This window comes from Maniola hyperantus, chromosome 20 (assembly GCF_902806685.2).
Source record: "Maniola hyperantus chromosome 20, iAphHyp1.2, whole genome shotgun sequence".
NCBI classification, from domain to species: domain Eukaryota; kingdom Metazoa; phylum Arthropoda; class Insecta; order Lepidoptera; family Nymphalidae; genus Maniola; species Maniola hyperantus.
The window spans coordinates 5,391,673-5,407,513 of record NC_048555.1 but is presented as its reverse complement, the minus strand read 5'-3'; the positions used below and the strand labels follow the sequence as shown (position 1 = coordinate 5,407,513).

The 15,841-nt window shown below is 37.5% G+C and overlaps 2 protein-coding genes across 3 annotated transcripts in view; one reads left to right on the top strand and one right to left on the bottom strand.

The window, feature by feature from the left end:
* The window catches only part of Sema1a (semaphorin 1a), a 474,106-nt gene that overhangs the window by 266,782 nt on the left and 191,483 nt on the right, over nt 1-15,841 (top strand). The window lies entirely within an intron of this gene.
* LOC117991715 (uncharacterized) lies at nt 304-1,467 on the bottom strand. Its single transcript, XM_034979315.2, has one exon. It carries the CDS (start codon nt 1,465-1,467, stop codon nt 304-306), a length of 1,164 nt encoding a protein of 387 aa, XP_034835206.1.

Below are 15,841 nucleotides of genomic sequence, written 5' to 3'. Positions count from 1 at the left end.
AGCTAAGGAATGGCTAAGGAGTATTATTGCTTATTAAAAATTAAACTATTGTTTTTTATAGCTTATTGTGTTCATTCAACATACTTAACCATACACATATCTACATATTGCTAAGAAATAAAAACCTGTGTTAAGTGTAATTGATTAGAAGTAAAGTTTAAATACATTATGATATTTTTTATTATAAACTAATATAGAAGCCTTAATATTCAAGGGTTAAAATAATATTAAAAATAATATTACATTAGAATTTTAAGGAATTAATTACTTTATCAAAAGCAAAGCGTCAGCTGCTTCAGCTATTTAGGTAACAGGTATTTCTGTAGCACTCGATTCTGTAGGAGCTGTTTCTACAGTATCTGATTCTGTCGGAGCTACTTCTGTGGCTTCAGTTGGTGCTGGAGTTATTTCCGCACCAGCTATTTCTGTTTCCACTCCAGTTGTTTCTGTAGCAGTTATTTCAGCACCAGCTTCCACTCTAGTTGTTTCTGTAGCAGTTATTTCCGCACCAGCTAATTCTGCTTCCACTCCAGTCGTTTCTGTAGCAGTTATTTCCACATCATCTGTGTCTACAATATTCTCTTTCACTTCTTGTCCTTCAATTTGTTCTTCAATGTCTTCTTCAATTTCACGGTCTTCACCTTCTAGTTCTTCAGTCGTTTCTAAAATCTCTTTTTCTGTTTCTAAAATCTTTTTTGCTGTTTCTACTTCAGTTCTTGATTCGCTCTTATATACTTGCGACGGCTGTTTCTTCATAGAATGAATAGATATTTTAGAAGATTTTATCGCAACTTTTTCATCTAGTAGCATAGGTTGTTCAATCACTTTTTGTGATGTAGATTGTTCAATATTTTCTTTATATTCATCTATCGCTTGGATCGTTTTCTTATCCTTTGTTGCTTTCGACGATAGTGGGAAAAATAATTTATACTCTTTCGGAAGTTTATCATCTGGCAAAAGACGCTCCGTAAAGTAAATTCGTCTAAGTCGAATGTTCGCATTAACTTTTAGTTTCTGAACTTCAACGTACTGCTTTTTGTAAGCACGTCGAGTAAATTCAGCTAAATTGAATTGGATTTGGTTCCATCCATCTGAAAGCCCGATGGGCATAACAGTACAAAGAGGCAATATTTGAGTGCTGCTTTGAAAATTGGATACACGAAATCGTCTTCGAGTACCGGTTTCATCAAGTATGGTGACTTCGAAAGAGAAATATTTCTTCAGATTCTTCACGATCATAACTAGAAACGGCATAGTGATACCTAGTACTTTGTTGTCCTTCGGGCACGTGATATACGTTGTACTTACATTAGTTCCACCTATCTCTAAAACCATGGACTTGATATCTTGATCTAAAAACCTAGTTACATAGCCATCTTTGATATGAACGTCCCATATAGCTAAAGGTTTTGAGCCCACACTAAAAAACACTGTGAGCATTCCACGTTGATAAGAATTTCTGTACATTTTCTCAATTATTATATTAAAAGCTAGCTGTACTTTTATTTTCTAATTATTAATTACTATGTGACAAATATTTGACAAATGTTTTGAAAGTGCGCGAACCCAACGTCATTAGTCTGACATATCATTCTCCTTGGAGGTTTTACTTGAGAAACAATTTATAAATTATAAATTGCACCCTGCCAGGAATTGAAACCGGGTCCTCCCATTTATCACACAGTCTAGACCACAGAGTTCACCACTGCGCCAGGAAGGTCGTCATACTCTACTTTAGGTTGTCTAATCTCAATAGGACCATGATCTTTAGTAATAAAGGAACGACCGGAGAGAAAGGGTCAATTTTATAACAACGTTTTGGGTACTCATATCCCCTGTTGAATACCTTAACCATACACAAGCAAAACCACAAATAAAAGCCTGTCTGCTATAAGAGTAAATATTCCTTTATTCCGTGCAAGTTTCCATTGTCGGGGTGGTAATGGCGTCTCGTCAGGGCGCAGCCGAATATAACGAACTGGCGCCGGCGGAAATGAACGCTTACAACAAATCCCCTCTTTTATCATTTTATACCAGACTCCCGTCTGCTGATTAACGGTATCGTTGCATCAATAATTATGGAATCAATATAAAGATTTCTCATTATGTACGGTTTTTAATCATAAGCTACATTTTTAAGTCAAACATAGGCAAAGGAAAGAAAGGCACCAAATCGGCAGGAAAGTTATCGAGTCATCATTATTAACCGATAGATGTCCACTGCTGGACATAATATATCTCTTGTAGCGACTTCCACACGCCACGGTCTTGTGCCGCGCGCGCCCGTCTGAATCCAGCGGCTACCTGCGACTTGTTTGATGTCGTCTGTCCACCTGTCACCTACGCAGTCATCATCATCATGATCAACCCTGCGCCGGCTCCTACAGGGCACGGGTCTCCTTTCAGAGTGAGAAGGGTTTTGGCCATAGTCTACCACGCTGGCCATGTGCGAATTGGTAGACTTCACACACCTTTGAGAATATTATGGAGAACTCTCAGGCCTGCAGGTTTCCTCACGATGTTTTCCTTCACCGTTAAAGCAAGTGCTATTTAGAACTCTGAAAATTTAGAAGTGCGTGCCGGGATCGAACCCCAGACCTCCGATTAGAAGGCGGACGTCCTAACCACTAGGCTATCACAGCTAACACCTATGCAGTGAATCGACTAAATTAAATCTACTGTTGGTGGTCCTTTTGCATGAGTGCACTAGGCTATCTGCTAGCATCGAGAAGTGACAAAAGTTCGTGAAGCGCATAACATCTGCCAAAAATGTCGCACCATTTTGTTCACGATTACTGTCTAGAGAGCTATAAGGCTATGGCGAACCGCTCAGCTCAAAAACCCGGCCAAGTGCGAGTCAGGCTCGCGCAATGAGGGTTCCGTACTACAGTCGTATTTTTTCGACATTTTGCACGATAATTCAAAAACTATGATGCATAAAAATAAATAAAAACCTGTTTTAGAATGTACAGGTAAAGACCTTTCATATGATACCCCACTTGATATAGTCACTCACTTCGAAAGTTGAAAATACTAATTATTAGTTCATGACCACAATTTAATTTTTTTGTGTGATCTAACCCTAAATTCACGGTTTTCAGATTTTTCCCCAAATGTCAGCTATACGATCTACCTACCTGCCAAATTTCATGATTCTAGGTCAACGGGAAGTACCCTGTAGGTTTCTTGATAGACAAACGGACAGACAGACAGACAGATAGACAGACAACAAAGTGATCCTATAAGGGTTCCGTTTTTCCTTTTGAGGTACGGAACCCTAAAAAGTACTATTCAACTTTTATTCAAGTTTTTTTTAAAGTTTTTACTAATAGCACAGAATATATAATAGTACAATAGACAGTAACTCTTGGAGAAGGTCCCCCGTTCGTATAAATACCAAGTGTGAAGAGAGATAAATCAGCTCGTTTAGTAAAAGAAATGTAAAAATCATGAAAACTGTATTACTTTCTTCAATGTGCGAAATTTACTTGGCTCTACATAAGAAACTAATGTTATTTTTATCTGTCTTTCTCCTTGGAATAAGTCCCGCAAATTGCTGATACGCGTAGCCGCCATTTTAATGACGTCAGCACTAGACTGACGTTTCGAGCTGATGGTATATTTTTATTTCGATGTTAATGAGACGTGGTTCCAGCGCAATAGCAATTTGCGGGACTTATATACAACTCAAATAGCAACGTTACTTGCAGTGCGATGATTTATAATGTAACATTTCGGTACCAAATTAGCTCACACAAAACGTGACCCAGTGTAATCCAATTTCAAACATCACATAGGTCTACGGTTAGGCATAGTGAGTTGCAAGAAATAAACGAGACTGTCGGGCAACATAAAAAGCAGCCAAAGAATACGCAGAAATAAAACTTTTAAAAGAAAAGCTGGCTTTCGCTGTGATTTATCTTCCCATTTGTCATCCTCGACACTAGAAAAATATGTCACGCAAGCCCACAACGCTTACACAGCCTGTAACAAAAATAACATTTTGGACTAAGAGCCAGCAACTGCCAGATCTTCGTTACTTTGTAAAAGCTGACAGTTTCTCTGCATGTTGTCTTCACACAGGGAGGAACGATCAGCGACTATGAAGTTTGGACCATGGTGGCTTTGGCAGCTAACACGTAACAAAGGTGTTGCCACGACACTTAGGCTGAGATCTATAGAGCGCACTTTGACTTTACTCAGACTTAAGATTGAGTTAAAACGAGACAGATTTATGTGAGAGATATAGCTCTGTCTCGTTTTAACTCTATCTTAAGTCTAAGCTAAGTCAGAGTGCGCTCTATAGATCTCATGATAAGTGTCTGGCAATGCATGATTTGATTGCGTGATTTGTAATACTATTCCGAAGAAAATATAAAAAAATACTTTTAAAAGTACCTACATTTTGTAGGTACTTTGACGTAAGATTTTTTACATCTATGTTACCTGTTATCTGCCAAAGCCACCGTGATTTAAACTTTATATTCACTGATCGTTTCTTCCTGTGTTGTAGACAATACAATAAAACTTTCAGCTTTTATAAAATACCGAAGGTCTGGCCCTCGCTGGCTCTCTTTCTATTTCTGTCGTTTCGGAATCACGACTTGTCCTCCGCTCCAAGAGAGACGAGCCAAAAAACGTTAGCACAAAGTATGAAATAGTGCCTTCCGCTTAAGACATAGGGTGCATTGGGATCTGACGACATGTAGCTAATAAGACAATGCGATTTCCTCTCATGACTTTTTGCAGTGTTTTTATATCTTAGGGGAACGCCTCGTTTGTTATGACGTTATCGCGACAATTCCTCAAAACTAATGACGCAGAAAACATACCAAATATCTAATATTTTTTTATGCTTCTTTGTCCTTCCTTGTGTTGTGTCTGGTCGCGTTGCTTTACCAGTATTGTTTTAGTTCTATTAAGATTTTTTATGACTTCATATTAATTAGCAGCCTCAGCGTGGCCTTGATGGAAGAGAAACTGAAGCTCTCTAACACTCAGTACAATATTTCACTTAATCCTGAATTCAAATTTATTTTAGGTACTATTCGGACTTTTGCATGTCTCTGCTTAAACCTAAGATCTAGCGAGTCAATGCTGCGAAAAGTTCGAATTTAACAATTATCACAGAATTATTCTTTTCGTTTATCACAGGACTTTGACCACTTTGTAAATGTTAGGTTTTTTTGCAAAATCTTAGAGCTTACTAAAAGACTTTTTCAAAATGTATAGACTAGTGCTTGGCTAAAATCACAGCGGATTGTAAGTGTAGATATGCAGCGTAAAATAGAGCGTAGGTACTTACCTAGAAGATTCTTATTCAATCGGCATTTATAGGTAATAGGCTCCATTGAGCGCGACAAAGAAAACAAAATACAAATGGCTCGAAAGTCACACAGCAAAGCATGCCTCAGGTTAAAGAATGTTGAGGCAAATTCTCTACTTGATATGCCTCTGGATGATACGAAGATTAGTTGTAAATAACATCATCATATGCCTGTGGATGTCCACTGCTAGACACAGGACTTCTCTAGTGAGTGCCACCACATCCGGTCTTCAGCCTTTCTCATCCAGCTACTTCCCGCCAGCCTCTATATCGTCGGTGCTGAAGGGCACCCCAGACTACGCTTATACGCGGTCTCAACATTTCGGCTCCAACGGCTCCCTACGACAAGCAAGGCTTATTCACAGCTATTTCAGCTTGCTAATGATTTGAGTTATGCCAGTAACCTTGGTTCTCTTGTGAATCTCCACATTTCGGATCTTATCCCTTAGGAAAACTCTTAACATAGCCCTCTCCATGACTAACTGGGTGACTTTGAATTTGTGGACGAGGTCGTTTGTTAATCTACGTTTCAGTACCATAGGTAGTATGAGGCTGAATAACAATTTAGTTATAGGTATAGCGAAAGGTATCAATATTGTTTGGGGTTCGATTCCGCTTGAATTTTCAAACAAGTTTAGGAGCGGTAAATCGATTTTATCCCATTGTCCGTGAATCGGATCCGGATGGAGCAGAAATTAACTCGCTAAGCCGAAACCCACTCAAAACTTTCCTGTAGGCCCATCTAGCTATATCCAACTCGATTGTACAATATTCAACGGCGTAGCAATAAAACTATAGAATTTTAGGGTAAATTACAAAGCTCTGAAACACAGTTATATTATCAAAATACGCTTTCCGAACTGGTAGCTTATCACCAGTTTATAATAAGTCGAGCCGCTGTCTAGTCTTGACTTAACTTAGAGTGACAAATATCTAGGTCTATATAAAAAAGACACTTGTATTTAAGAAATATAAAAAACCGAAGAAAGAATATCGTCAGCGTCTTAACTAATGTCTACTACTGGATATAAAAGATTTACACTTTGTACGATATTACCTCTGCTCAGGAACTTTTCGATCTTGTCCCCCCTTCACCATTTTACCACCGAACCGCAAGACGTCGGGCGAGTTTCCATCCCTATGTCGTCGACATTCCATCTACACGCACGAAACGTTTTGCGTCATCATTCCTCATACGCATGGCTAAGGTTTGGAATACTCTTGCACGATCTGTGTTTCCTACCAATTACAACCCGGGTATCTTTAAAACAAGAGTGAATAGGCATCTTCTAGGTAAACGCGTCCCATCTTAGGCCACATCATCACTTCCCATCAGGTGTGATTGTGGTCAAGCGTATACCTATAATGAATTTTTAAAAAAAAACCTATGCAACTTACGCCCAGCGGTTTCCTGCTATTTCAGATGTCAAAATTACACTTTCTGGTCCAAGGGTTTGGTCTGGGCATTAATGAGTCAGTCAGTGAATAAGTCAGAACTCTTTTTATATATGTAGATTGTTCAACTAGAAGTGTTAGTAAATAGAAAAACGCCGTTTCAGATGTACCGGCTATATTTACAGAGCTCATTGCTTGGCGCAACGAAGCGTGGTCTGCATAATGTATCGAACGGTGCGCGATTCTTGCAAAGCTTTGTCTGCGTTATTTACAGCCAGCCCGTGTATTCACGCGGAAATTGGATTTGGAAAATAAGACACTGTATAAATAATCTTTATCTAAAACAATATCTCAACGGTGCCGTTTGAAGTAGGATTGCGTATTTTACGGTTTTCGTTTTGTCGTATTATATGACTTTATCCTCAATAGAGGAGATTTCAAAATGGATACATTAATGGTTGAAAGCGGAAATCAGTACCCTTATTATAAATGCGAAAGTGTGTTTGTTTGTTGGTTTGTTGGTTTATTGGTTTGTTGGTTTGTCCTTCAATCACGTCGCAACCGTGCAATGGATTAACGTGATTTTTATTCATGGGTATAGATGAAGACCTGGAGAGTGACATAGGCTACTTTTTATCCCGGAAAATCAAAGAGTTCCCGTGGGATTTTTAAAAACCTAATTCCACGCGGATGAAGTCGCGGGCATCAGCTAGTAATATTATATATCTGTTTGAAAGGAAGTAAGATGACGAATAAAAAGTTATACCTACTTATGATTGAATTTCTAGATTAAATCTTGTTAGAAACACCTGAAATATTGAAGACTTATATAACGTACCTACCTACTCTTGTATTTTTTTTTCCTTTTTTAGGATTTCGTACCTCGAAAGCAAAAACAGAACCCTTATAGGCTCATTTTGTTGTCTGTCTGTCTGTCAAAGAACTTACAGGGTACTTCCCGTTGACCTAGAATCATGAAATTTAACAGGTATGGGACTGCTGGAACCCTCGTTGCGCGAGCCTGACTCGCACTTGGCCTGTTTTTTTTAAATTAAAAATGGTACAGGTACCATTCAAATAAGTAGTAAATATTGCACATCGAACTTTAGAAAGAGATTTCTGCTTCGTAAAGCGTCCGTTAACTATCTCTAAAGTGCGATGTCTTCCTACCGTATACTGTATCTCGCACATGGTTCGCTCTATTTTTTATTAAATGTACATAATGAATTATTAATGTATATTTTAATTTATAGAAAGACTAGAACTGAAACAGTATAAATATTTCTCTCTCTAATCATAATCCCCAGTTATTACAAAAAACCAGCATTATTACAAACTGAAACTACCACCGTTGTAACAATCGAAATTATTTTGCTTTAAATCTTTGATGGAAACGCGTAACGCTTAAATCGAGTCTTGCGGGCCGAAAATAATGGCAGTCGTTCCAGCGCCGGGCGAGGACAATGTATCGAAATTAATATCCGGGGTCTGAAAGCCAGCGGACTATTTGTCCACCCGGAATGTGGATAATTAAAAGGGCCGGCTACGTCGGCCGTTGAGCTGAAAATATTTGCTGTAAGACGAACTACAACAGAGATTGATGTACCTTGCTAATAAATAAAATTGCTACCAGCTGCACTTACGTTTCATTTTTGATGAGACCGGAGAGCTACACTATGTAACAACAAACGGGACATCGAAAGATGAAGAGTCTCGAGTTTCTTTTATGAAAATTTGCTATCTTGCTATAATATTATTTATATACCTATAGTTCACGACAAGTCGACATGGCATTTGGGGTGGGGACGCCCCGCACACCCATACAGCCCCCACGCTAACCCGGTGCGGGATAACGCGGGTGACGTGCGGGTCTGCATGGCGTCCCCCCGTCTCGTACCCTGATTGACATCTCGACCTGTCGTGTACTGTACCTAGGTGATGAATGGTGATACTTTGCATAACAGATTATGACGTGGACATCCGCTAAGAAAGGATTTTTGGAAATTCAACACTCTAAAGTGGTGAAAAAGGTTTAAAATCTGTGTAGTCTACTCGGACGAAGTCGCGGTCATAAGCTAGTACAACTATAAAACAAAGCTAACAAGTAAGATAGTGGCCTTAACTTCAACTATTATAAAAAATTTGTTCACTAAAAAACCTAGCCTTACCTTACTAATCAAGTGACTATGTATGTCATTTTATTATTAACTAGATGATGCCCGCGACTTAGTCCGCGTGTATTAAGGTTTTTTAAAATCCCGTGGGAACTCTTTGATTTTCCGGGATCAAAAGTAGCCTATGTCCTTCCCCGGGATGCAAGCTATCTCTGTACCAAATTTCATCAAAATCGGTTTCACGGGTGGGCTGTGAAAAGCTAGCAGACAGACAGACGGACGGACGGACAGACGGACAGACAGACAGACACACGTTCGCATTTATATTATTAGTAGGTATGGATGTAAGTATGGATAGTATGAAAGTATGGATAGTATGGAAGTATGGATAGTATGGAAGTATGGATAGTATGGAAGTATGATAGTATGGAAGTATGGATAGTATGGAAGTATGGATAGTATGGATAGTATGGAAATATTGATAGAATGGAAGTATGAATATCAATGGCAAAAGCATTAACAGCTTACAAAGTCATCTCAATGCTGAACTCTGCATAAAAATACAGAGGTTTCACACTAAAACCGCTCTCTTTAATCTGCCGCCCGCCTCATAAATACAGGATGTCGATTAGAAGGACACTGTTTGTGCCCGTCCACGCTGAATAAATTGCTATAAGCGTCATGTCCTTCCTCTGAGAACGATGTAACGGTATTATGATGGAAAATGCGAAATAAGTCGGCCAATTTGCTCCTAAAGGATCGATACAGCTTAAAGTACTATCGACGTGGTGTAATAACAATTTATGGGCTGTAATATCCCTTTTGGGGCTAACCCTGCGCAAAATGAAGATAGAATAACAGTCCATATTTAGACCTACATAAAACTTTTACGATGCGCTTAGATAATCTTATTGATAAAAATGTCAATTTTCTAACATGAGGTTTGTTTGTCTAAATATATAAAAGGAAAAGGTGACTGACTGACTGATCTATCAACGCACAGCTCAGACTACTGGATGGATTTGGCTGAAAGGCATGCAGACAGCTATTATGACGTAGGCATCCTCTAAGAAAAGATTTTTGAAAATTCAACCCCTAATGGGTGAAATAGGGGTTTGAAATTTGTGCGGACGAAGTCACGAGCATAGGCTAGTAATCGATAGACTTTGAAAATATTGAAACGATTTTAATAATTCTCTCTCCATTAGAAAGCCACTTTATCCAGAAGTAACATATACCTATAATCTATATATGATCATGTATATATAGGTATATCAAATTTCACTCGTGTGAAGCTGGGCGGATCATCTAGTCCAGTTATGAACTTAAGTACTTTTATAAGTAACACGGCCCAATATCCAATATATTAAAAACCGGCCAAGTGCGAGTCAGGCTCGCACACTGAGGGTTCCGTACTACAGTCGTATTTTTTCGACATTTTGCGAGATAATTCAAAAACCATGATGCATAAAATAAAAATAAATCTGTTTTAGAATGTACAGGTAAAGACCTTTCATATGATACCCCATTTGATATAGTCACTCACTTCGAAAGCTGAAAATACTAATTACTAGTTCATGACCACAATTTAATTTTTTTTGTGTGATCTAACCCTAAATTCACGGTTTTCAGATTTTTCCCCAAATGTCAGCTATACGATCTACCTACCTGCCAAATTTCATTATTCTAGGTCAACGGGAAGTACCCTGTAGGTTTCTTGACAGACAGACGGACAGACAGACAGACAGACAGACAGACAGACAGACAGACAACAAAGTGATCCTATAAGGGTTCCATTTTTCCTTTTGAGGTACGGAACCCTAAAAACAATTATTATAATGACATTAATCATCATCATTATTTCAATCTATCCCTGACCCACTACTGAACAAGGTTCTCATCGAAGAATAATAAGGGCCATAGTCCACCACGCATGCTGAATTTGAATTGGCTTCACACGATTTTGAGATCATTATGCACTCTGAAGCATGCACGTTTTCTCACAAGTTTTACACCGCTGTGAGTATTATTACCTAGCAAAATCTTTGATATCTTGCAAGTTATGTGATCGCCACGGTGCTTGAAATAAAACAGAATTTGCTGTATACTTGCCAGAAGAAGTATGCTAAAAAGTTTATTGAATCATAAATTTGGCCCAAGCGATAGCTATTCTAACTTATAACGTTAACCTCAAGAACATGCCAAGTTCTTGGAGGAAAGTTAAGATTTCTTGCCAACTTAACATTAAGATAAGAATTAGTAATGAAAAATGAAAGATTTTTCTACTTTATTTTTCATTTAAGACAAGTTAAATGTTTATAGCTACCTCTTCTAGGTTATGCCCGCGACTTCGTCTGTGTGGATTTAGGTTTTCGCAAATTCTGTGGCCAAAACCAATATGACAACCAATAATAGGTATCTTAAAGAAATAAAGTGGTTCTACCCATCGTTATTATCTGCAGCAGATACAAAGTTGTAACTAGCTCGGTCTTCTTTTGGATTTACCTATCTGGAGTTTTATAATATTTTTTGGTAATAAGTTACACATATTCATAAACAATAGACTCAAAGGAAGCCTTGCGAATTCATGTCATGTCCACACTCGTTTATTTATGAGATAGAGCGCTGCGCTGGCATGAAACCAAGCAATACACGTATCTTCAGGCAAAATGCAACGCGCGTCCCTGCACAAGATAAAAGTGCATGAACAATGCACAATATTTACAAAATGTTTATTAAATCTATATACATTTATAGAAGAAAAATCTAACTGACTGACTGACTGACGGCTCTAATCAACGCACAGCTCAAACTACTGGTCGGATCGAGCTGAAATTTGGCATACAGACAGCTATTATGACGTAGACATCCGCTAATAAAGGATTTTTTTAATTCAGTGAATAGGGCTTTGAAATTTATGTAGTCTTAGTAGTTAGTTATCTTTGGTATTTTTTTTGCTTCCTTGTATGTTCTGTTGTTAGTGGCCTATATCCAGCTATGGATAAACATGCTGCTGATGATGAAACTTATTTAACTCAAGCATAGCCTAACTTTATTCGAAAATTGTTATCAGTAAATCAGTCTTGATCGCGTAAGTTTTCGTATTAATATTGCTGGCATGAAACCAAGCTCATTTCAGTATGTTAGCTAATATATTATTAAAATATGTTCAACCTATATTACACTTAAGTATAAAGGCATAAACTTGATTAAGTTGGGCAAGCATGTTTACAGTAAATACAGTATAATCATGTTCTCGCCCGTTAATAAATGGGTGTTGGTGCTCGCAAGGAACCAAGCAACTACCTAACACCTATATCATATCACTACATCTAGTTTTTATACCTAACTTATTAGTAGTAGTAACTTATTAGTATAGTACCTAACTTATTTATAGAAGCACAATTATGTATTGATAAGGAGACGGAATGACACACTTCACCTAAACCTTCGTGTTTTTTGCTGTGTCTTAAGTGAACTTGTTCACATTCTCTATGTTGATAATTTTTTTTAAAACCAACTACACTGACTAAGCACTAGCATCGCTGAGATTGATTTCCAGACTCCCTTCTCTTCTTTGTAAAATATTCCTTGTAAATATAAAATGATGGTAAAAATCACTTTACAATCGACTAATAAGTTCAAAATTTATAGGAAATTACACAAACAATATGACTTGGAAGTTTGTTTGAGCTTAAGCGTTAGCGTTTAAGCTGAATTCCGGGTTCTACTCAAATAATTTTGATCAAGTTAACGCAGTATGTGAGTTGTTTTATACTTTCGAACTGTGAAAATTTCTCCCTAATCGCTGATTGCGTTTTATGATAATATCCATACTAATACCTATTATAAATGCGAAAGTGTGTTTGTCTGTCTGCTAGCCTTTCACGGCCCAACCGTTTAACCGATTTTGACGAAATTCAGTACAGAGATAGCTTGCATCCTGGGGAGGGACATAAAGGCTACTTTATATCCTGGAAAATCAAAGAGTTCCCATGGTATTTTTAAAAACCTAAATCCACGCGGTCGAAGTCACGGGCATCATAATATAGTACTTAAGAGGAATAAAAATTAATTCAGTGAGCATTAAAAATTTATTACGTTAAAATCTTAAATTCAATGAAAACCTCTGAATAACCCTAAACAATAGAAATCCTAATTCGGTCCTAACACAGATCAAAGGGTGAACTGTGGGTGCTAGTAATTAATTCTGATTTAACAGTTTAAAAGTTACTTGTAAGGCAAGGCCCTGTAAAAAGTTAATGATATGTGAAGGGATTATCCTTCGTAATAAAATACCTAGTATAATGGATTTAGGAATCTATTGTGATAAGACATGTTCAATGTACCTTTGCCCTTTATAAATTTAATAATTGAAACTTTTGAAATTATTCATCATCATCATCATGAGCAACCCATCGCCGGCTCACTACAGAGCACAGGTCTCCTCTCAGAGTGAGAAGGACTATTGGTCATAGTCTACCACGCTGGCCAAGTGTGGATTGGCAGACTTCATATACCTTTGAGAACATTATGGAGAATTCTAAGGCATGCAGGTTTCCTCACGATGTTTTCCTTCACCGTTAAAGCTATTGATATTTAATTACTTAAAACGCACATCACTGCGAAAAGTTATAGGTGTGTGCCCAGGATTGAACCCGCGACCTCCGATTAGGAAGCGGACGTCCTAACCATTAGGATGTCACAGCTTTTTTATTTTATTAGACAGTAATTATTACTGACTGTGAAAAACCATTGGGTTCTAGTACTTCTAGCAACAAAATCACCACCCATATCACTACTCATATCCATACTACCCATAATTTCTAGGACATGTCAACAAAAATTATCATTGAGGTTGATTGGTTGATATTCAAATGAGAATTAAAAGCTCTCGAGGTGGATTCCTCACACATAATACAAGCATCACCTCATCCTCACACATATGGATTGTAAGGCAAGTTAGAAAAGCTTCTTTAGTCACGTTTTTAGGGTTACGTATCTCCAGAGAAAAAAAGGAACCCTAGGATCACTTCGTTGTCTGTCTGTCGTCGTATCTGTCGAGACCCGTCAAAGGAATCAAAAGCTATTGGGTACTTCCCGTTGATCTAGAATCATGAAAAGATAATGCCCATTCAAGTATGAACAAATGTACCGTCTTGAAGATTTTTGTATCGCCATCAAATCAAATTCTATCTGTTCAATGACACCATCAGAATATTTGTAGAAAAAATTAACGAAAACGGTTTCCGCCTTTCAGAAATATGAACCTAAAAAAACGACAATATTATAAGGTTAGGTTCAGATAGAAAGTAAAAAAGTGTCTTTAGATGCTTAATAAAACAGTCGGTTTCAGATTTTTTAATCCTAAAACAAATATTCATGAAACTTATTGAGAAATTATAAATAAATAAATAAATAATTTATTGTTTCACCAAAATTACAACCAAAATTAGGTTAAGCCACCGATGCCTAAAATAAGTTGTACACTCGTGTTATAGGCATCAGTGTTTTTACTTTAGCTTTAATAAATAAATAAAAAATTTAAGGTACAATTCTTCTTGTGAGAGTACTGTCCATGGGCATACTCCTTTCGCAGGTAGGTAGCAATGTTATAAAGCACCTAAAGGGAAAATTCCGAAACATCACAAACAAAGTGTTATACCATGGTACAGAACCCTTCGTGTGCTAGTCCGACTCGCACATGGCCGGTTTTTGAACAAATAAGGTAAGTCGTATAAACTTAAATCTGTCAAGCTTTCCTGGCTCTATGGAGCAATAAAAAGATTCGCAGTACACACCATGTACACACAAAAAGCATTACTATCCTCGCAATCTGGTAATAAAGACAGAAAAGGTTTGGAATTTTCATCTGGCAAATGCAATTTTCTTTTATAAAGTGTGCATGGTCCATTAGATGGTAAGTGGAGGCAGTAAACACCCTTTAGGGCCATTATGCTTTTATATTCACGCTTAGGGTTTATTGAAAGCTGCGTGTTTGTTACTTTGAAGGGGTAGCTATAGTGTTTTCATTTGTTAAATGTAGGTTAGATAGATTTTCTTGAACTGCAATAGTTTACAGGGATCCTACAATAAACAAGAAAAAGAACATGTTGGTTAGAAAATATTTATTCAATAAGGTCTCACTCCAAAGAATATACCAAATTTTTTTTGGCTACTTATCCCTTCATGATCAGGCCCCTGAACGATTTTTAGGGTTCCGTACCTCAAAAGGAAAAAAATAACCCTTATAGGATTAATTCGTTGTCTATCTGTCTGTCGTATCTGTCAAGAAACGTATAGGGTACTTCTCGTTGCCCTAGTATCATGAAATTTGGCTGATAGGTAGGGCTTATAGCATACGCAAGGGGAAAGTCCGAAAACCGTGAATTTGTGGTTACATCACAAAAAAAATAAAAATGTGTTCATGAACAAAAATTAGTATTTTCAACTTTTAAAGTAAGATTAATATACCAAGTGGGGTATCATATGAAAGGGCTTTACCTGTACATTCTAAAACAGATTTATTTTTATTTTTGTGCATAATGGTTTTTGATTTATCGTGAAAAATGTCAAAAAAATACGACTCTACCACGGAACCCTCGGTGCGCGAGTCTGACTCGCACTTGGCCGGTTTCAAGATCTGAGTCATTTTTATTATTGTAACATATTTCTATAACTGTGCCAAATTTTGGACAGGAAAGAACAAGCGGACTAGACGAAACTAGGTATAAGGGTTCTTTTATTAATCCTAAAATGGTACAACTCCAATTGAGGTCCTAATAATAAGTCTATTCCGGGATCTATGCAAGGTTTTGTGGCTTATGTTGAACCTATAAAATGAAAAATTTTGAAAACCTTTCGGCAACAACCAGTACTAAAAAAGTATGCTAAAGCCATCGAAATATATTTTCTTTTTTGTATTGAAGGATGGACCGGATCCGTTCAATTTAAGGGTATTAGGTAGCTTAAAGGTACCATCAGATTTCGACGTGCTCATCGAAGA

What these genes read in the sequence shown, in the direction of transcription:
- LOC117991715 (XM_034979315.2), bottom strand. Translation starts at nt 1,467, where the DNA reads ATGTACAGAAATTCTTATCAACGTGGAATGCTCACAGTGTTTTTTAGT.